This window comes from Amblyomma americanum, chromosome 1 (assembly GCF_052857255.1).
Source record: "Amblyomma americanum isolate KBUSLIRL-KWMA chromosome 1, ASM5285725v1, whole genome shotgun sequence".
Lineage (NCBI taxonomy): Eukaryota > Metazoa > Arthropoda > Arachnida > Ixodida > Ixodidae > Amblyomma > Amblyomma americanum.
The window spans coordinates 536,197,271-536,218,818 of record NC_135497.1 but is presented as its reverse complement, the minus strand read 5'-3'; the positions used below and the strand labels follow the sequence as shown (position 1 = coordinate 536,218,818).

The 21,548-nt window shown below is 42.5% G+C and overlaps 1 protein-coding gene across 1 annotated transcript; it reads right to left on the bottom strand.

Moving 5' to 3' along the window:
* Positions 1 to 7,297: 7,297 nt before the first annotated feature.
* On the bottom strand, positions 7,298 to 21,107 carry LOC144116284 (uncharacterized). Its single transcript, XM_077651021.1, has 4 exons — positions 20,917 to 21,107; positions 13,378 to 18,562; positions 12,335 to 12,494; positions 7,298 to 10,478 (listed from the first exon to the last, which is right to left on the bottom strand). The coding sequence occupies exons 2-4, from the start codon at positions 13,475 to 13,477 to the stop codon at positions 10,385 to 10,387; spliced, it is 354 nt and encodes a 117-aa protein (XP_077507147.1). The 5' UTR covers positions 13,478 to 18,562; positions 20,917 to 21,107; the 3' UTR covers positions 7,298 to 10,384.
* Between the last annotated feature and the right edge of the window lie 441 nt (positions 21,108 to 21,548).

Genomic DNA, 21,548 nt, shown 5'->3' with positions numbered 1-21,548 from the left:
TTGCTTAAGCAAAGCAACAACAAGTGCTGGATAAACGAGCATATTCATGCTCCCTTCGTTGGTAGCAAGAAAATGCTTATTTGTATATTATGCTATTTATTTATTTATTTATTACTACCTCAAAGGCCCCATTGAAGGGGTTTTACATGAGGGAGTGGGTAACAGGGCATAATATTGCTTCAATCGATGACTGCAATAGTGATTGATCCTTATGAAGCACGACGTGGCCGGTTAAGTCATTCCAGTCTTTTGCGGTGCGTATAAAATTGAGGACACATGAGCAGATGTGCGGGCAGGCGGAGGATAGGTGGTCTTTTCATGGTTCGTGCGGCTTGAGGTGCGGTAGGTTGGGATGATAACAGACTCGTGCGGAACATGATAATAGAACTTGTGATACAGACATAATCTTGCGATGCGACGTCGGCTAGTTAAACTTGAGAGATGAGCATTGCGTTTTAGTTGTGGTGACACATTCCTGATAAGAATAAGCAGAGAAGATGTACCTAGAGGCGCGGTTTTGAATTGCTTCTAGCGTATTTGAAAGGTTAATTCGATTAGGGTCCCAGATAGCACATACGTACTCAAGTTTAGGCCATACAAATGTTAGATGGGCTAGTGATTTCAACGATGGTGGTGATAGACGTAAGGTTTGCGAAAATACCCGAGGACGCGATCAGCTCCCTTTGAAATTTGTGTGACATGGTATGACCACCTTAGATCATGCGTTTAATGTAGACTTAAGTATTTTTAAGTTGTTACAGCGGTGATTTCGGAGTTAACAATAAAGTACTTTGAAGATAGGTCAGTGACGCCTGTGGAAGGAAAGGAGAGAAGTTTTTTTGACGTTAAGCGACATTAGCCATTTATCACACCAAGATAATATGCAATCTATGTCAGATTGAAGGAGCTGGTGATCATTTTTTGTGAGTATAGGACGGTAAACAACGCAATCATCAGCGAATAAGCGTATGTTAGAGCGTATGTCAGTTGGTAGATCGTTTATATAAATGAGAAAAAGAAGGGGACCGAGGACTGTGCCTTGGGGTACCCCAGAAATAACAGAAGAGCGGGAGGATGAACATTTATTAGCAAAAACAAACTGTTGCCGGTAAGTTAGAAAGTTACGGATCCAAGGCCAACATAACGGAAATTAATCTTGCACTAGATAGTTATTATGTTGTGTTTGAAACTATCGCTGAAGCTAACGATGTTGCAAAGCTCTGGTCATGCTTTAAAAGAAACATTTTCGAGCTCCGTAACCGCTTTGTTCCTTCCTGGATATTAACTCCAAAAAGAAAGAGAAGCAAACCATGGTTCAATGTGTCATTAAAATGGTTGTTAAAACGAAAGCAGAGAGCTTATAGAGCAGAAAGACAGAATCAATATGCTAATGGATTCCATAAGCTTAAATTACTAACAAATGAGGTAAAATCTGCACTGAAACAGGCGAAGAAAACGTACTTTGATTCATTTCATATAAAAATCAGCCAAAATCCTAAAGAACTTTGGAAATATATAAAAACAAACAAAAAGGATAACTTATCTACTCCACCTCTTCTGGAAGCTGGAACAGAAGTCAGCGATGCTGCAGATAAAGCTGAGTGTTTCAATGCATATTTTGCCTCAGTGTTTTCTAAGAAAGCGAAAACCACCAGCGGTTCAGCCTCGCCCGTCACGATTACAGCCTCATCCTCAGAAAATCCTTTTTTTAGCTTGAATGGCATCATGATGCTACTGGACAGGTTGAGCACTGCTAAGGCTCCCGGCCCGGATGGTTTACCAAATGCGCTTCTTCGGGGGTGCTCCAGTTCAATAGCCCCATTCTTGAAAATAATATTTGAAAAATCACTGGCAGATAGTTCCCTTCCGGACGATTGGAAAGTCGCTTCAGTAGTTCCGATATACAAACCCGGCCCTCGAAATAAAGTGTCAAACTACTGTGCTATCTCACTTACCTCAGTTCCCTGCAAACTTATCGAATATATTCTGTATTCAAGTATTATAAAACATCTTGAAACCCATGGCTTGTTAAACCCCTACCAGCACAGTTTTAGAAAACGATTGTCGTGCGTCACGCAGCTGACCGAATTCGCCCATGACATTGCCAAAGCCTTAGATGCCAGCACCACTGTCGACTGTATCTTTTTAGACTTTCGTAAAGCGTTTGACACCGTTCCACATGATTTGCTTATACAGAAATTGTACTCTTATATTATTGATTGTCGCATAATTGCCTGGGTAAGTGAATATCTACACGCGAAACGTCAATTTGTAATGGTGCATGGAGCTGAATCTGATGTTGATGTAACATCAGGCGTCCCTCAGGGTTCCGTCTTGGGACCTCTTCTTTTCTTACTGTACATAAATGATATCACTGAAAATATAGCATCACACATGAGGATGTTTGCAGACGATTGTGTCCTGTATAAAATTATAACATGTAATGCTGACCGTGATGTCCTTCAAAACGACCTTGACACTGTTCATAAGTGGTGCAGAAAATGGAAAATGAATCTCAACTTGGACAAAACAGTGTGCATGGCGTTTTCGAGGAAACGCACAAAGCTAGTACCCACATATACTATAAATAATGGAAATCTGAAAATAGTTGATGAATTTAAGTATTTAGGTGTCTATTTCACGTCATCGCTCTGCTGGCATCGGCGCGTTGGTTATATAGTTGGAAAGGCCTGCAAATCCTTAGGATTTCTCCGCCGAAACACTCGTTCCTTCCCGCAAGCTACCAAAGAACTCCTTTCCAAAACTTATGTGCGGTCAATGTTGGAGTATGCTAGCACGGTGTGGGATCCTCCTACCATAGGTGACAAAGAAAAACTTGAGAAAGTTCAGTCCTTGGCGGCTCGATACGTACTTGGTAAGTCATGTAAACGCAACTTCCGTGCAACAATAGCAAAACAAGTCCTCGTTTGGGAATCGCTAGAACAGCGGAGAACTAAGCTGAGGCTCAAACTCTTCCATAACATATACTACTCCCACATTGGCATTCCACGCGAAACATACATCTTCAAACCACATTACGTATCCGCACGCCTTGACCATGATCAAAAAGTACGTGAATACAAGTGCAGGACGGCAGCATACAGCGACTCTTTTTTTCCAATGACCATTCGTCAATGGAACCGTTTGCCGGCCGTTGTTACTTCCATCTCATCAAATGAATCCTTTTATTCCGCTTTGAACAGTGTCACGTTATTTCATAGCTAGACGGTGCGTCGTTATCTGTGCGCTGCTTCCTCGTTTCGTGCGTTCCACTGTGTGTACCTGTGTCTTCCTGTCAATGCGCAGTATACCTGCGTGAAATACACGTATGAAATTGCATGTCTACTGCGTTGGTGCTTTCTCCTAAAATACAGGTTTATTGGGTGAACAACACAGTTGACTTTCTTGTACCCCAAATTCTGTACATAGATGCGCATTGCGTCAATGTTGTTATTCTTTGCTTACTTTGGGAATGCTTCGGCTACTGGTTCTCTTTTTTTTGTATTTACCTGCATTTATGTGCTGTGTTACTGTATCAACCCCCCCACTGTAATGCCAAATGGCGCTGTGGGTAAAAGATAAATAAATAAATAAAAACAAGGGAATTGAGATTAGGATGTGAGAGTTTCAAAAAAAGCCGCTTGTGTGGAACTTTTTCAAAAGATTTTTCGAAGTCTAAAAAAGTGGGTGTCCACTGTAATGCTGAGATCAAGTTTAGCGCTTATGTCATTAATAAATAGAGCTAATTGTGTATCACAAGAAAGGTTCTTTATGAATCCGTGCTGGTTTGCGTGAAATAAATTAAGATAAACTAGAAATTTCATGATGTGAGAGAAGATTACGTGTTCCATTAGCTTTGATGGAATGCTAGTAATGGATATCGGACGGTAATTGTGACGAGAAGATGAAGACCCTTTTTTGGTACTGGAATGCCTTTACCCAGTTTCCAGTCGTACGGTACAATGCCTGATGAAAGAGGTTGCTGAAAAATATGAGGGAGCAGTTCACTTGTGACATGTTTTGTGTTTTGTAGTGCCTTAACATTAATGTCATCAATACCTGCTGATGAGGTTAGTTTCAAAGAGTCAATTATTTTAACAATACCATGGGGTTTATAACCAAGGGATAGAAAATCAGGTAGATCACCGTCTGGTTCACGAGTAAATACAGAACTAAAGGTTTGGTTAAGCACTTCGGCAACATCCTGTTCGGCAACTGCAGTGTTATCATCGTCACGAAGTGTTGTGTTTCCAAAACTGACGAGGGTTTGTGCGCAACATTCCGGGCAGTGTGGTGTTAAAAAATGTTTGATTAGATTTAAAAACTTGGGCGTTATAAACCTTTTCGGCTTCGTAATATTTCCTCCACGTGCTAAGGTTATTATTTCTTCTGGCGGCCGGAAAAATCATTTTCTTCTTATTATTGAGGTGTTTTAAAGTATTATTAAACCAAGGGGTAGAGACGCGCTCACTCATATACACCTAAATTGATAAGATGTGATTCCAACTTTATCAGATTCATGCGCTGTATGCGCGCAGTATCATTTTGATTCACAAGAAATTTATAGACCCTTTGCACAAGTCAACTTCTCTGCATAGCAAAGGCATTTCACCTTGGCTGCGCTACCGTTTTTGAGGCAGAAAAGGTGCAGCACTGGGGAGACATGTGGTCCTAATAAAGCCACTTCCCTCTTTTCAAGTTTCGTTGCCAGAAGAGTAGGAAAGTGCCAAGCTTCTAGTTTCGCACAAAAAGTGTGAAAGGAAGCCGATTTTCATTGTATACACAATAGGAGGCTCAGAATAGTAGTTTGGAATGGTGCACCCAACGTCTGGGTCATATGCAGGCATGGTGAAAGAGCTTTTGCTCCATCACCAATCAAGAGAACTCTATCCAGTGATTTCGCTGAGTAAAAATTGTTTCTCTAGTGACTTTTGTCTAGCCACATAAAACACAATTATGCATGAGGAAATAGCCCCGCCGCGGTGGCTCAGTGGTTAGGGCGCTCGGCTACTGATCTGTAGTTCCCGATTTTGAAACCGACCGTGGCGGCTGCGTTTTTATGGAGGAAAAACGCTAAGACACCCGTGTGCTATGCGATGTCAGTGCCCGTTAAAGATCCCCAGGTGGTCGAAATTATTCCGCACTACGGCACCTCTTTCTTCCTTTCTTCTTTCACTCCCTCCTTTATCCCTTTCCTTGTGGCGCGGTTCAGGTGTCCAAACATATATGAGACAGATACTGCGCCATTTCCTTTCCAAATACCAATTAATATTACTATGCCTGAGGAAATTCAATTCATAATATTCTTGTCACATGATTCAGACATGCATCAGCACCGAAAACAACTAGTTCCGACAGCCTAGGTGCTTAGATCCAGGCTTGAAAATTTATGTCCACACTCGTTTTTATGAGAAATTGGGCACTCAAGGCCACACCTATATTTTAATGCAAAACATGGCTCATGTGGGCACGGCGTATATGTACAGAATAGTGGCTGTGTAGCTTATGTGAAGCATAAGTGTTATATCATTGGATAGCTTCTGTCAAGTGTAACTGCACTGAACTAACTCTAGGTCTTAATTAACATCAATTAGTTATCTGAGATTAAAAATTTAACATTAAGCTACAGCGTCAAATCATATATGATTGGATAGCTTATGTCGAATTTAATTGGACATGCCTAATTACAGGTCTTGGTTAACCATTCGTTAATTGTGATTAACAATTGAACTGTAGGCTACAGTGTCATGTCATATAACATTGAAAAACTCTGGATGAGTAGAATCCAAAATAAAATGCTGAACCACGCAAAAACCATGCAAAAGCGCATTTACCTTGGTTAAAAAAGGAACAGAAAATGAAACAGCAGCACTTAATTGTTACGCATTCTAAGAAAGTAAGGAGACATAAGGGCCCCCAGTAGCTTTTGTTCTTTTTAACTTATTATAACTCAGTTTGCTGTAGAAGTGTTCTCCTTTTTATTAGAATGCAGTAGCCTGTTGATAAAAGCTATCTTTTCCTCAATGTCCACTTAAGGAATTTTAATGGCACTGTTAGGTTAGATTTGAAAACGAAACTTACCTTTTTTTGGTATGTGCTCTGTTTTTGCAGGTAATGGAGTTGGAGCCTGAATGTGGTGTTTTTGAGGCGACATTGTCCGTCAAAAACATTGAACAACTGTCGAAGACTGCGACAGCGACTGCCCGGGGCCTGCTGACAGCTGTGTGTGCCAAGGGGACGCAGAGGCCTAATGAGCAACGGCCACCGTTGGAGCCAGCTGCGGTCAGAGCCATTTTGTCTGAGTTCCTGCATTTTCGGATCTGTGACTGTTTCGTTTCTGCTGAATTAGCTCCTCTCTTGTTTCTGCCTTAGTCTTTGGGTGCCCTTGCTCATTGTTGGAGGTGTACTACACAGTTTTTTTGTCATTTATGGCTGTTTACTGATGAGACAAATTAACTGATTGCACTGGCTGTATGAGCAAGGTGGATTATGAGTGCTAAGATATATGATATGCTTTAATTGTTGCTGTGATGCATTGTTTATCATTTTGTGACAAATCAGCTGGCTGTTTCTCCAAAGCCTGCCCAGTGTACACGCAAATCTGTATTGATTGGCACAGGCTTACACCATCAATATTTTTCCAAATTTGTCTGAATGAGCAGGGTGTATGATTCCAAGTCAAAATAATCAATGCATGGTCATTTAAGGTAAAGGAATTGATTTGAAGATAATGAAGGCAAGCACAGCTTAGGTAGCAGGAAGTTAGACAGGCAGATGATATTATGAAGTTTGTGGTGATAAGTGGCCTGCATCCAGATCAAGAATGTGTTAATTGGAAACTTGTCATATTAGAAACTTTTCAGAAGTATAAGAAGGTTATATTAGGGCTTAAATTTCTGGGAAAGTACTGAGCGATGATAGTGCACTTTAAAAAATACACTGCGGTCGAAATTGCATATCAGAGGTGCTGTAGTGAAGGTCTTTGGATTGGCGGTGCAAAATATCCCAAAGTTGCTTTGGGACGATAAACCTCATGCACATGTGTTACCATACGTTTGAAAACTGAAACTGTGGCTGTCACGACACTACGTGTGTTGCTCGTTGGCACTTCAGGAGAATAAAAAAGTACTTCCAATCATTAAGCAATTTTTTGTTGAGCCCACACATACAGATTTTACTTCCATAGAAGATGTGCATGCTTTTAAATCAAAGCGCCGGGCCTCTATATCTGATATTAATTATTGTGTTCTGTTGCTCTTTGCTCATTTGAAGAAAAATAAGTGCTCACAAACAGAGCTGAAATATACAATAATTTATTTTGCAGCAGTTACTTTCAAAGCGCGCGTTCAAGTCATTTAGTTGTACAGAATCAGTTAAACTGATACATGTCTGCATGGAATAGTTTGGCTGAAGTAGATATAAAGGAAGATATACTGAAAATGACAAGCACTTATAATCTGTCATGTGTTAATTAACTATGGTTTTTATCTATTTCAGCCTACACCAAGACCACGGCCGCGAAGAAGGGGTGGGAATTCTCGGAGAAGATAATTTTGCAGTCTTTGGGAAAGAAGCTGAGCGAAATGCGCAGTGAAAAGGCAAAGCAGCTATCTGTGCAGGAAACAGGTGCTTGAGCTTTTCACTGCACATTTTGCTCAGATCTTCAGTTGAGCACGACGTGCGCGCCAATCACGGCGGCGCACGTGTCCCTGTCAGGAAGGCGGGGGTGGTTCGACGACTCCGGTATCTCTGCGCGTCGTCAAGATGAGACTGTACGCCTTCTTGAACGTCAGCGCCGGCAACGAGCATGAAGACGAAGCAGTCTTCCTTTGGGCCATCCGCGCTGCGACAAATTTATTGCATGCTTGTTGGACTGAACTTATTTGTTTCCGGTATCAAACAAAGCTACCGCGGGTCAACGTGAGCTACGTGCTTTGCGCGCTCCCGGGAGGTTGAGCCGACCGGCAGGCAGCCAGGTGCTATGCCATCGGTGCAAGGAGGAGAGAGAGTGACGTGCTGTGACTGCAACACCCCTTCCGGGAAGACAAGAGGGGTGCGTCTTCTTGTAGGCTCGGACTGAACGGACATTACGTTGCAGCACCGGCCGCTAAGAGGGAACTGTGGCATCCGGTTGTCCAAACAGTGGAACCCTAACACCAAGCGTCATTGCATGAACACTGCAGTGATGCGCTGTAACTCCGCTTCCGAAGCGACACTCGTCGGCGTAAGATGTGGCAACTGCAAAAATCTCGACCTCAAAATTTCAACCTCGCTGAATGATGACCTCACTCAACCTCAAACTCACGCGTGAGGTTTAGGTCTGATTGGCTGACCTCACTCACAGTATTTCAAGCCGTCTCCAACCTCAACTCAAGACGTGAGGTTGAGGTCATTTTGATGTTGAGGTTGACCTCATGAGGTCGAAACCTCAGAGGTTGCCCACCTCTGCTCCTCTGCCATGCAGTTAACCAGCCCGGTGGTGCTCTCTTTACATGAGGCGAAAGATGAGTTAAAGCGAGTTGCTGAAGGGCTTGCTTCACGTTTTCAGGAGCAGAGTAGAGTCCCTCTGTTCGCCCCCTACCCCTGCTCAGACAATGTTGTGGTTGACAAACCAGAGTTAACATCTGCGGTTTCTTTAATGCAATCCTCAGCTCCAGGTTGGGATGGTGTTACGGTCGGTATGTTGAAAATATTAGTGCTAGACATCACTGAGGACCTTCTCGACGTGGTCAATACATCATAGGAAACTGCATGGTTGCCGTACTCCTGGATGGTGGCGACAATAATATTGCTCTTAAAAGATTAAAAGAAAGGCTTCCATATTGATAACATTCGGCCGATAGCTCTAACATCCAATTTGGTAAAGCTCATAGAAAGAATTGTGCGCAGCCGCCTATCCGCGCATGTTTCAGTAGTGAACGCATTGAGCTCTGCCCAGATTGGCTTTTGCCGGGGATGCTCCATTTGGTCTGCCCATGTCGATTTAGAGAGCAGAGTCCGCCTTGCTATGCGCAAGAAAGAAGTGTCAGCATTAGTGACGCTTGACATTGCTAAAGCGTACGACAGTGTGGAATATTCGATCCTTCTCTCTAAATGGGCATTATTACACGTGCCGTGCGTACTACATTTATGCATGGATCCGTGAATTTTTAACAGGACGGCAGTTATTTTGCTCTGACGGTTCCTTCACCTCAGACACCTATGTCCAAACCAGAGGCGTGCCACAAGGTTGTGCAATTTCGCCACTTCTATTCAATTTGCTGATGTGCGACATTCCTGTGCACCCTGATGTTACAGTAATGTTTATGCAGACGACATAGCCTTCTTTGCTTCTGCAGCAGACATTCGTGCCCTATATCGTTCTCAAGGATTACCTCAATGCGCTCGAGGTTTGGCTAGATACATTAAATTTGGTATTAAATGCGCACAAAAGCAGCGTGCTGGTTTTTAAAACAAACATCCCTCTATATATATAATTACACTATCGCTCGGACAGCATACCTCAGGTAGAATCGTGGAGGTATCTACACTGTAAAAAAAAATCCGTCAAAATGACGGGAAATACCTTGGCAGCTCTATTTCCAAGCATTTGACCGTTAAAATGATGGCACCAAGTCATTTTAAAATGACGGTGTTTTTTCATCATTTTGATGTTTTTTTTGTCAATCTGAAATACAACTGAACCGTCAATTTGATGACATTTGACCATCAAAGTGACGGCAGAAAATCATTTCTAAATGACAGTTTTTCCATGATTTTGACGTCTTTCTTGTCAATCTGAAATACAACCGAACCGTCAATTTGATGACATTTGACCATCAAAGTGACAGCAGAACATCATTTCTAAATGACAGTTTTTCCATCATTTTGATGTTTTTCTTGTCAATGTGAAATACAGCCAAACTCTCAGTTTGATAGCATTTGACCGTAGCAATTACAGCAAGCTGTCATTTCTAAATGACAATGTTTTTTGCTGACTTCGATGTCTTTTTTATCGATTTGAAAATATAGCCAAACTGTAATTATACCACTGATTGTCTGCAATGGCAAGCTGTCAATTTTAAAACGGTTTTTATGACTTCAAGACTTTTTGCAAATTTGAAATTATCTATAAATGTCAGTACAGTATTTGGCCATCAAGATAATAGCAGGGGCTGTAATTTCGAAACGAATAGACTTTTAACCATTCCAAAATTTGGCTTGTCAACATGAAATGCAACTGTGTTGCCAGTATGATGGCCCAACACGACAAGTCTCAACATAATTCTGTGTCAATATATAGTGTGGTGAACCTGACCACATGACAGTCACCTGCAGTGGACAGTACCTCATAAACCATGCAACAAAAACAAATTTACATTTCTACTTGCACATTTATTCATAACTAAAGTGCCTTCAGCAGGCTCAGCAACTTTGGTGCGATTCCGCAGGCCCTGCCTTTGCCGCGCCCTTTCGTTGGGTTGATCTGCCCAAGGTACCTGGAAACAAAACGAGCATAGAATTAATCCATGCTACATAAACTGTGTCAATCACATACTCTGCCTACACACGTTAAATGCCATGAATGTGAACTGCACTACATTCTGCAATACAGAGTATTACGAAATGAAAAGACGAGATTAAAATCAGGTAGCAACAAATGTGAGCACACTACTAGTGCGCTTAAATAGCTACATATACATGCACTAACAATAGATGATGCACTTAAATGTAACCATTATTATAACTCGTAAAAACAGCCCACAATTGCACATACACATCGTATAGTATTTCTAGTAACAATAGGTGCTCATCATGTACAGGGACCATGCACACAGTCTAGAAACCATAACTATGCAAGAGCATTTTGCTGCATTTCAGTGTTTTCTGCTGTCAGCCACATACATAGGTCAGTATTGATGTAACACCCTGATGTCCAGGTATAGGCTGCAATTGCACATGTGGCAGCCATGCATACATTTACAAACCTCATTATCATGCCTCATCATCTTACCATTTGCACAATGCTCATTCTAATTTCTGTGCCCTTGGCTACAAATAAGTGTAATTTCACACCTGAAATCTTCTGAGCAATCAACAAACCCGTCATGATGATTAATGTCTTAATTTTTTTCTTTTACACTGCAACTGTTGACACAAAGGGTGGCCAACTTCTCAGGTGCCGACATAGCAGACTTTACGATGGATCTTTCACCTGTCCATTTCAACTACTGAGCAATTCTGGACAAATATGGGGTCACAGCATAATTTTTTTAAAAGACGCTAATAACCCTGCCAGCCACTAAAAGATCACCAGGTGAAAGGGGAAAGTGCCATGTAATGGTTGTGACAGTACCTGTGAAGCTGTCCTTCCTATGTGTCACGTCTCCCGTTTCAATGCAAATTAAAAAACTGACATTCATCATTGCAAAAGGTTTGTTGAGTGCCCAGAAGGTGAAGTAGAGAGCTCTACTTTCTCGGGGCTGATTGTACACAGGCTAGAGCAAGCACTGCATTAATGGTAACAAGGAAACCTGAGGCCTGTAAAAGTGCAGACAGGCATCCGGCAACTTAGTGCCACATGTGTGGACGCAACCCATAGTCAGACACACTGTAATGTTGCACTAGGACATTAGCCAGTGGACACGATACATAGTAGAGCGACTTAAAAGAGCTGCATTTTAACTTAATCCTCGCTACTATTTTTCCTGACGTCGGTACTTATAAAAGTGCTGCACACATTACATTTAGCAATAATTGACAGTAGCGCCCATCCTATCTGGTTCTTCGTCCTAGCGCCTTTCTTGCAGTATCCAACCAAAAAAATAAGCATAACACCGAAAAGATTTATCTAGATGCACTCACAGGACACGTGACCAAGTTTAGGCAATGCAAACTGCCAGGCTGGTGCATTCATCACATGACAATGATCAAATTCGCAGTTCTGCAAGTGTCAGAATACCAGAACTGGGTGCAATTTAAAATCAAGTCCGACCTTCATCTCGCAATTGCCAGAGCTAGCCAATGTGCAAGGCTTGTTAGCATGTACTGCTGGCAAGCAGCACTATGTCAATAATCTTGCCATTCTACTTTCTAAAGACGCCTGTGACTGGCAAATCACCATACAGCTGTGCCAAAAAAGGACCACGGTGCTGCGCCAGAGAACGAAGAAATGCACGAGAGAAATGTATGTAACGACATCAGAATTTCAGGGGAACAGGGCAGAACTGATCACTTGCAGGCACTGGCTAAGGCGGGCGAGTGCCTTTCCTCAGAAAAAAGAAGCCTAATGCTCACACTATTGCCTTGGATTCCGATTGCTTATCAAACGCATCATCCACATTCACTCATTTACCTCTGCAAAAACTCCATGGTGAGGGGGCAGTCGGGAGGGTACGCAACGTTGAACACAAAAAAGGCACCGAGCAGGCCCATGGCCTTCTCAAGACTTCTTGCAGAAATGAATTCTACAGAATATACTGCAACAATGATCTTTATGTCCCCCATGCTTGATCCTGCAAGGAAAAAAATTAGTCACAAGCAAGCGCTACCCACTAAAGGGGTGATCCAATAATTCGAGTAACTCTACGGCCTTCGATGTGTACACTGAGAGAAGCCGAAATCAAATGTACTCGTAAAAAGCCATACTGGGTCTTGTTGCTAGGCCTTTTGGTACCCTGGCAGTAGACAGACACGTGCAACATGCCCTCCTTTATCAGTGCTTTACACGCCACTAATTATATCTGTTGAAGACGCTTGCTTCATGTAAACATACTACATAGAACTTGTTTATGGAAAAAGCTTTACAAATATTGCACGACAAAAGAGAATCAACTTTGTCGACAGAATACTTCGTTTTTTCATAATAATGGGGAATAGTGATGGGGTAACAAAACTTGGGCAAGCACCGAGGAATCTTTTCAAAGCCAGAGTGGCCCTCCATTTTGTACCTAGCCTGCCATGACATTGATGAGAAAAGCCAAGCTCAGCTTCGTTCATGCTTTCTAGCAAAACGTCATGCTTTTGGCAAGTAAAAAGCCGCACATTAGTCTCGATGAACTCTGGCATATCACCTTATAGTGCGGAGATTGCCCCACCCTCCCCACTTATCAACAGTACTGCTACTGAGTTCCAAATTTTTTGTACACTCTAATAGGAATGGGAAACTACTCGCCAAACTTGCACATTGTTATCATGTTTAACTATTAAACAAACTGCACATACATAAGATGAAGCAGCAATTAAGCCTTTCATCCAGGGCTAGCCTCATTCCTAAGTTTTTAATATGTCCTAGTAAGTAGAGTGAAGTTACACAAAATCAGGTTACATCGTAGAATAATAAAATACACTGTACAAGCCATGTTTTGAGCCAAAGTTCTATAAATGACAAATACACACCAATCACAGCAAGGTGCGGTGTTGGTAGTCCTTCCAGTCCCCCTTCAGCTGCATGCTGAGAATTCACAAGCCACATGATATTAGACTCCGGAGAAAACATCAGTGATCAGATACATTCATCTCAATAATAAATCATAAACATACTTCCAATGATCCTGCTGTCATCAAGGCACTTTCTACACCTCGGGTACAGTATCATTTCAGTAGAAATGGATGAAAATGCGGTATAAAATTACAAGACTACAAATTTACTTGATTCAATAATTCCGAGCTAATGGATACGCCAGTCGAAAGAAATTTTTGGCCCTTGTTTGAGGCTTATAGGCAATAAACTATAAAAATGAACAGAATTTATTTGGCAATAACTATTGCTGAAATAATTAGTCCCATATATTAATGCTATACAAGAATGAAACTGCACACTATCAGTACACGAACTAAACACTGAAAGCATTCAGCCACTTGTTAGATCTGCAAGACTACCACCAAACATTTCGGTAAGTCAAGCTGAGGAGTACTTCCTGCCATTGCGGCAGCTGCGAGAGCATTTTAAGAAGTTTGAAGAAACAGGAAAAACAAAGTAGTTGAATCATCTCTCTCTAGGAACACAAATGGCAGTAGAACTTTAGAACCATCAGCATCTCCTACTGGGATTTGCACTGCAAAAATATGAAACAAAGAAAGAACATGCCGGATGAAAGGAGACTACTTGGTTGTAGTTCTCGCCAAGGAAAGCACAAAGTAATTCCAGGATGTAGAAGTATCTTGGAACCGCCTGTCCATCCTTGTCTACTACTGATGTCACGTTGAGCAGCAAAGCTCGCATTTCATTCTTGGACAACTTCAGCATGTAGTCAACAATTTTTTGTCCTTTCAATGTCAATTCATGAATGAATATTTCACAGAAAGAAAAACCAACAAGCGTGTCAAGATGCCCAAAGAAGTAGGTTTCTTCAAGCAGATGAGGCCATAGCTCCCGGATGTTTTGCGCAGTGACCTTTCCTTCATTAATCTCTCTGCGCTGCAGAGCATATGTATCTGCCATCAGCCTCGAAACACTCTAACAAGGTTGACTGGTTTGCAATAGCAGACACCTTTTCTCACTGAGAGCTTCCCAAGTTTCTTGGTCGCAATCAGGCTGCCAGGCCACACTGCCATAAGAGTCAGTTGGCCCTTTTGGCATCTTTGCTGTAGGTTGATCAACCTGCTCTGACAAATTGTCAGTTCTCTTTGCATTCCGATTTGGCCGTCTTTTGTTCTCAAGGAATGTGCTCAGCTGACGGGAAAATGAAGCGGCGCCATCGCCAATGATATCCCCTGCAGACGTCATGTCTGCAAATGACTTGGGATACTCCATAGTCACGAGTCTCGCAGTATGTTTCACTGCTGCCATCCCAGGCATTGGATCATGTTTTGCTATTGCTTCCCCAAGCAGCTTCACAAGTCGGCGCCTCATCTGTGGATTTGGCCTCTGTCTCTCTTTACAATCGGCAATCAGCTGATTTGGAAGCTCTGCCCAATTGATTTTAAACTCCTGCAGCCACCTACGAGATGTGCTTGTGGCTGCAACAGTTGATGTCTGGGAGCTGCTGGCTGATTCTGCACACAATGTTAATACTTGTTCAGCATTTCCGCCACTGCTGCTGGGTGGTCCATCATTGCCATTGGTCTTGAGCCCTCGAAGGAGCTTACGTGCATAGAACAACTTCAAGTGAGGTTTGAGATCATCAATTTCTATGTAAATGAGGTCCTTTTCATGTTGGTAGCCTTCTGACTTCAAATAATTGACAAGAGTTACAAGTTCTTCAGGGAGTTCTGGAACTATTCTTCGTATTGCTGATGCCACAGATTCCATGCTCTGGTAAAGAAAGGAACATTCAAGTTGTAACTTCATTTATTTAAGGTATGTGCACAAAACAAGATAACAATCATCACCACATTAATCACAGTACTAATACACGGTTGAAGAGGAGGTGTCCAGTATTACTGCAGGGTTTTGCAGAAGCTGGGCGCTGCACAAAAAGCTATTTGAAGATTAAACTGTTTGCTTACATTCCTTGTAAGAAATTGTATTGAAAAAGCACGCGCAAAAATTAGTTTTCTTTGTATTGAAACTACAGAATAACTAACGTGTTATGAAATGGGCCAGAAAACACCGAAGGCGCAAGAAATCTCACTGCTCTATGGCACTTAAAAAAAGAAAGGTGTCTTCAAATAACATCGACCAAATCTCCCCCAAGTATATGTAATCCAAAAAACATTCCTTTCACATATAATGAACAAAGTCAACATCATGATTAAGAGTCAGGACATTCCTAGAGGCACAAGCATACACATTCAATGAACTCCTGTGAACAAGCTGCTCATATTTCACACACACCAGATCTTCAATCGTGAAGGTTACCACCTTAAGGCCTCTGCCACCCCATTCTTCGATTGTGCAAGCGGCACCAATGAAAGAAATACTCCGTTCAATGGATACACAACAGCTCATCTTCGCTGCCTTCAAACACGCACCTACACTATACAAGATAACAGAGCCAGCTTCATAAGTAGTACCCTTGTAGGTTAATTGAAGGCTTAGTTATGCTGACTCTGGTGCTGGGAATTGCGAGCGAAGTGCACGCACTATCCTGGCATCTATGATCTCCGATTGCAATTCAAAGCACTTTTTTTGCACCAAATCTTCAGGGATAACATTTCCTGCCCTACAATATGCTTGATACAATATGCTTGAAGCATTTCATGCTTGCTCGCCATTGTAAGTGTGATATTCTTGAAGTTCTGCGAGGCTCGGATAATGCGCTTGAAGTATGAATGCTTACTTTCAAAACACAATGTTGATAAATGAACCAATAGACCGAAACGATAAATAAGATCGGGGTAATGGCTCAAAAAAAGATGTTTGGGTCTCAGAGGCACTGCTGCAAATAGTCTAACTCTTTCAGTGATGTATTCACCAATAAGAACTCTGAGGTACTCAACCTGAGTAATATGAAGCTTGGGAGACATAACTATAATAGTAATAGATTTTAAAATCAAGTACAAGCTACATACCTCATCTTCACAGTCAACTATTTTATCATGGATGAGAATAGGCAGCAGTCTTATCAAGTAATAGATTTCAACTGCTTGCCCACGCACTTTACAGCTGTTGTTATTCAGAAGAGTTGCGGGCCTGCTATTAGCGCCCCGATGGCTTAGAGATATATTCTTGATTCGCTCATTTAGCTGTGCAACTGTAAACCATTTTTTTACAAACAACGTGCTTCACAATTAGTGAAAAATCAAATGGAGCGATCCCTTCTAAAATGTCATGAGCAACACATGGTGGCAGCCCAGACGTCACATGAAAAGACTGCAAGGCATTAAAACCAGAGTCCTATTTCACGCCATTTGCCAAGTCATAGTAACCCTGTTCGGCCATGCTCACACAGTTATTATGCTCATCATGTGAGCGTTGCCGCCCCAGTAAATGGGGGTTGTTCAGAAAGTCCTCCTTCGTGACCTCACAGTATCGAGAAAACCACCTTAACGTAGAAAAGTTTTTTGTGAAGCCACCAATTCTATGGCTTCCCAAATTGTCACCCAGGATAGCAACCAAGACACATTTGAAGTGATTACTTCCCACAATAATTCCATTTTCTTCAAGGTCCTTAAGTTCTGCAACAACTGTCTTCATCACAACATGGTGGCCTAGATTCACAAGTGTCGACTCAAAGCAAATCATTACTAACTGAATATTATGCACCTTTGTGGCAAAGTGTGAAGGAAAGTTAGCAACACTGTAATACATCCCAATAACTTTGTGCTTTTTTCTTGCCGACCCAAGAGGATTTGCCACTTCAAATGCATCCTGGTACAAGAGCAGCTGAATAGTACCACTGTTCTGCAGTAAGTAGGCAGACTCTTTACAAAGGGTTCCATCACCGAAGCCAGAAAGATACTGGCTGTCACAAACAGCACCCTTGTTTAATGCTTGTTTCACTGCGACGTCTGCAAGCATCGCAGCAAGAGACTGCTTAATTGGCACATAATGAATACTTCGTTCATTCTTGAAGGTCATCTCGACTGGCTCTATCATTTTAAATGCTTTTCTATAAAAGTCGTGCCGTGCATATTCGCAACACACCACCAACTGTATTAAAAGGGGTTTCTTCATTGCTTAATACAGAGAAAATCTTGCCAGATGCTTCGTCATCTATGTTGTGTTCGTGAAGTATCTGACCAATAACATTGAGCCTGCGGTCTGCGGACAATAAATTCATAGAATGAATTTCAGCACTGATACTGTGCACCACGGATGACGGTACAAGGTGAAATGATTCTAATTTCGTTAAAAACAGGGCTGCATTTCTTGTTTGCCAAGACTGCGCAATAGAGTCTGCAGCGTCTGAAGATGCTAGTTCAACAGCGGTGCAGTCATCAACACTGCTAGGTGCAGCAAAAACTTCACATTGTGCCACACGGCGCCTTAGACACAAACTGCTGCCATGACAGCGACTTACATGAGAAGTGAAAGATTTTAGATTTGAAAACACTTTTTTGCAGATAAAAAAACAACATGCTGTGACAACACCAGAAAAAATGTGTTTTTTAACATGCGTAGCAACATCTTTCTTGAAGAGAAACTGGGCATCACAGAATGTATGAGGACAGCTAAATGTTTCTCCTGATGAAGTTGGAGAAGCAACATCTGTAACATGACTACGCGAAACATGTACACGCAGCGCAATAAATGTTCTGAAATGTTTTAAGCAGCCCCTATTTATGCAACGTATGTTAGTGTTATGAATATTGGAATGAATTTTGTAGTGTGTCTCATATTTGTACAAGTCCAGCACTGGAGTCTGGCAAAATTGACATAAAATCATGATCGCAAACATAGTTTGCACGCAATCTAGCTTAGAAGTATGCGCCTAGGAGCCAGCTGCGCTGACGATGTGCCGCAGATGTGCCTTGCGCGCATGTGGAGAGCTCGCCTGCGCATTAAAGATTTCAGTTATTAATCATAAGTGTCCTCAGAAGAAAGAAGTAGATGAAAAAAGATTCTGCGATATCAAGTGCATAACTTGCTTGATGGAGCTTCAAACCTGAGTTGACATCCGTGGCCAAATATTCACCAGAGCTGCCACAAGGTCCACGTTGACCCTTGCTTGAAAATATTCCAGACCTCCTCTGTAAACTAGAGATGATTGGTGCTATTAGTAATCAATCGTAGCCCCTTGACAGTTCCGTAAGGTAACTTGCATGCTACAGGCACAAGCAGATGTTTGCACGTGCCTTTGTTATAAACATTTTATTAATGCATTAGTGCACAATGCAATGAAAATTATGTTTTCCTGACTGTATCCCACACGACATACACATTAAAGCTTTATATTATTGCTGTGCATACCATATAAAGGATTGGACCACAAAATAGAATATTTGAAGTTGATTAGTCACCACTGGGCTGGTTGTTAGATTGTCATGCTTCTGAAAAAACCATTAGTGTCGCTCAGACCTCTGATAACTTCAAAATGGTAGCCATGGGGCGCTTAGTGAACACAAGTGGCCAAGCTATCTATAAGAGGCAAAATCTTGCACAGCTTAGGGGACGACTTATAGGCGGGCACAAAAATTCGATCATGCGGTTGTCCAGAGTAGTTTTTGACTAGTAATGGGATGCATGGTTTAAATTAAAGCAAGCTGGTCGTCGCATGCAACCACAGGAAATGTAAAGAAAGCACCTGCTAGAGCAGGGTCCCAATATTGTAAAATTACTGCATTTAAGCCTGCGACACTCCTTGATTGGTAAAAATTCAAACATGCCCCTCCCCAAATGGAATAGTTTTGTGGCCAGTTTGACATTTGACCAATCCCGGAGTGCAGGGGGCTTAAATAGAGTTGTTTTACATCATCGGGAACCAGGACAGAACTTGTTACTGGGGTCGTGCTTATGTAGCCAATAAAGATCCTCCAGATAACAAATTTGCAAACGCATGCCCTTTGATGCTTCGCTAAATGAACCTGCATCATTGTACAACTGTCTGAAAATATCACCTTGTTTGAAAAAATTTTTTATTCCGAAATTTTTGTTGACTTTCCTTTTGATGACCCCGCTACAGTGGCAGAATGGCGGTACCTGGTTGAAGCAATTTTCAAAAAGTCTGTTGAATATAAAAGAAGCTTATTGCTATATTAGCAACTACAGTCGTTTGATAAAAATAAGCAATACTTTTCGAATGGGCCTCGAATGATCATTGCAGAGCTGTGTTGCGATTACCCCATTTGTAATGAAGCCAAGTTGTAGTTAGCGTACTTACAATGTGTTTTGTCATAAAACCTACTTTGCAAGCGAGCTCGCCTCATGTAAAACAGGCCAGATTAAGGAGGCAGCTAATCTTCACTGGTGCACAGCACAGTGGGGCTCTATACACACGCGGTAATTTTGTTTTGGATGAAGTAACTTATAAATGAATGGAGCTAGTAAGGCACATATTTCGTATCGGTAGCTATGCAAAATGCGCGAAATATACAGCATTGTTACGCTCGCGATAAAGGCACTGTTTTTCCCCCTGACAAATCAATCCATGCTTTCAGCGCGTCAAACCTTCCTTGGCATTCTGTTCGTGCAGTATGCTCGCTTTCTGTGCCAACGCAATCCGGGGCACTAACTTCAACCTTCTGTAGACGGTAACGGCTTGGCTGGCACCTACCCATCGTGGGGCACTTTCGATCGCGATCGAGCCGATCCTAAACAGGATCGAGCTGCCCCATCGCCACCGGACACCGACGTATGGGGCTCGGTGTGCGAGGAAGCTAGGAACAACAAAAAAGAGAGAGCGTAAGAAATAAAACAGAAAAAAGCTGATCAGTGCACGAAAAGTAGTCTGCTTTTTATTGACTAATACTTTCACGAACCTACGACAGTAGTGCCGACACCATGTATTCAAGGGAGCTGCAGACGGCCATCATAGTAGTCATAGCACATGTCGTGGCCTGAATTACAACTGAAAATGAAAAAATGGTTTTTACGACTATTTTTACTGCCCATTAAGCCCATTCATAAGGTGTTCTGCATTTAAACAGAGGCGCATGGCGCGCTAGAGCTCGACCAACTCGATTTCGATCCTTGGCTCGCGTAGCAGTAATCATACCCGAAGGTCAGGCTCGATCGCGATTGTATGTGCCCACATGATAGAGATACTATAAACGACTTTCTTCGACTCTCTTCAATTAACGTGCGCCAATGATCTTCGTACGCTTCAGTGTTCCTCACAGGAAGTTTTTTTTACACGTGGGCGCACGCAGCCCCTGAAAATCGCTGCACGTGGCTGAACCATGAGGCCGCGATTCACGCACGAAGGACCACGCGCGAAAGATCGCGTTTGTGTGGTTTCCGCTTTACGTAGAAAAACATCTCTAAACGGCAATCTCTGGCCCACGGCCATCGGTGCGTGTATACATTACGCGTGAAAACTAGCGTGCTCCTCGTAGCTATGTGCCTCACAGAACGCGTACTGCACGAACGAAGCATATAAGCAGAACACTTACCTTTACCCGCTGCAGTTGAGTTTCGGCTGCAGCCCATACGTTCGTTGACTGCGTCTTCGCGGCCTTCCAACGCGCCACAAACAAAAGGCAAAATGGTGCATAACGCAGAACGCACACCCGGGCAGAAGCAGCGCGCACAAAGAAAAGCGAGAGGGAACCAGCGCACACAACAACCGGACCAGGAGGACTCCTTCGCCCGCGGGGGCCGGAAGCGCGCGTTGAACGACGGCTCACATGACGTACCCCTACGCGCCAGCCAATAGAGTTTCTCGTGTTTGTGTTGCGCTCTCCGTCTCTTTCTCCTCGCTCGCTCGTTCACGGCGAAGTCTCCGTCTTTCCCGTTTAATGCCGGCGGCTCGTCAAAACAGATAAAAAGGTGGCCGTCAAAATGACGGTTTGTTTTTACAGTGTAGGCGTCATTTGTGATGGCAATTTGAATTGGCGGTCCCACATCAAGACTAACGTTGAGAGAGGAGAGCGTGCACTAGGTAGGTTACTACAGATAAGTACTAGGAAATTTGGCATGCGCCGGGACACGCTTCAACTTCTCTACAAAGCCTGTCAGACGCATTTTAGAATTTGGCTGCATACTTTTTTCTCTCCCCTAAATATAAGTTTCATCCGTTGCTGCT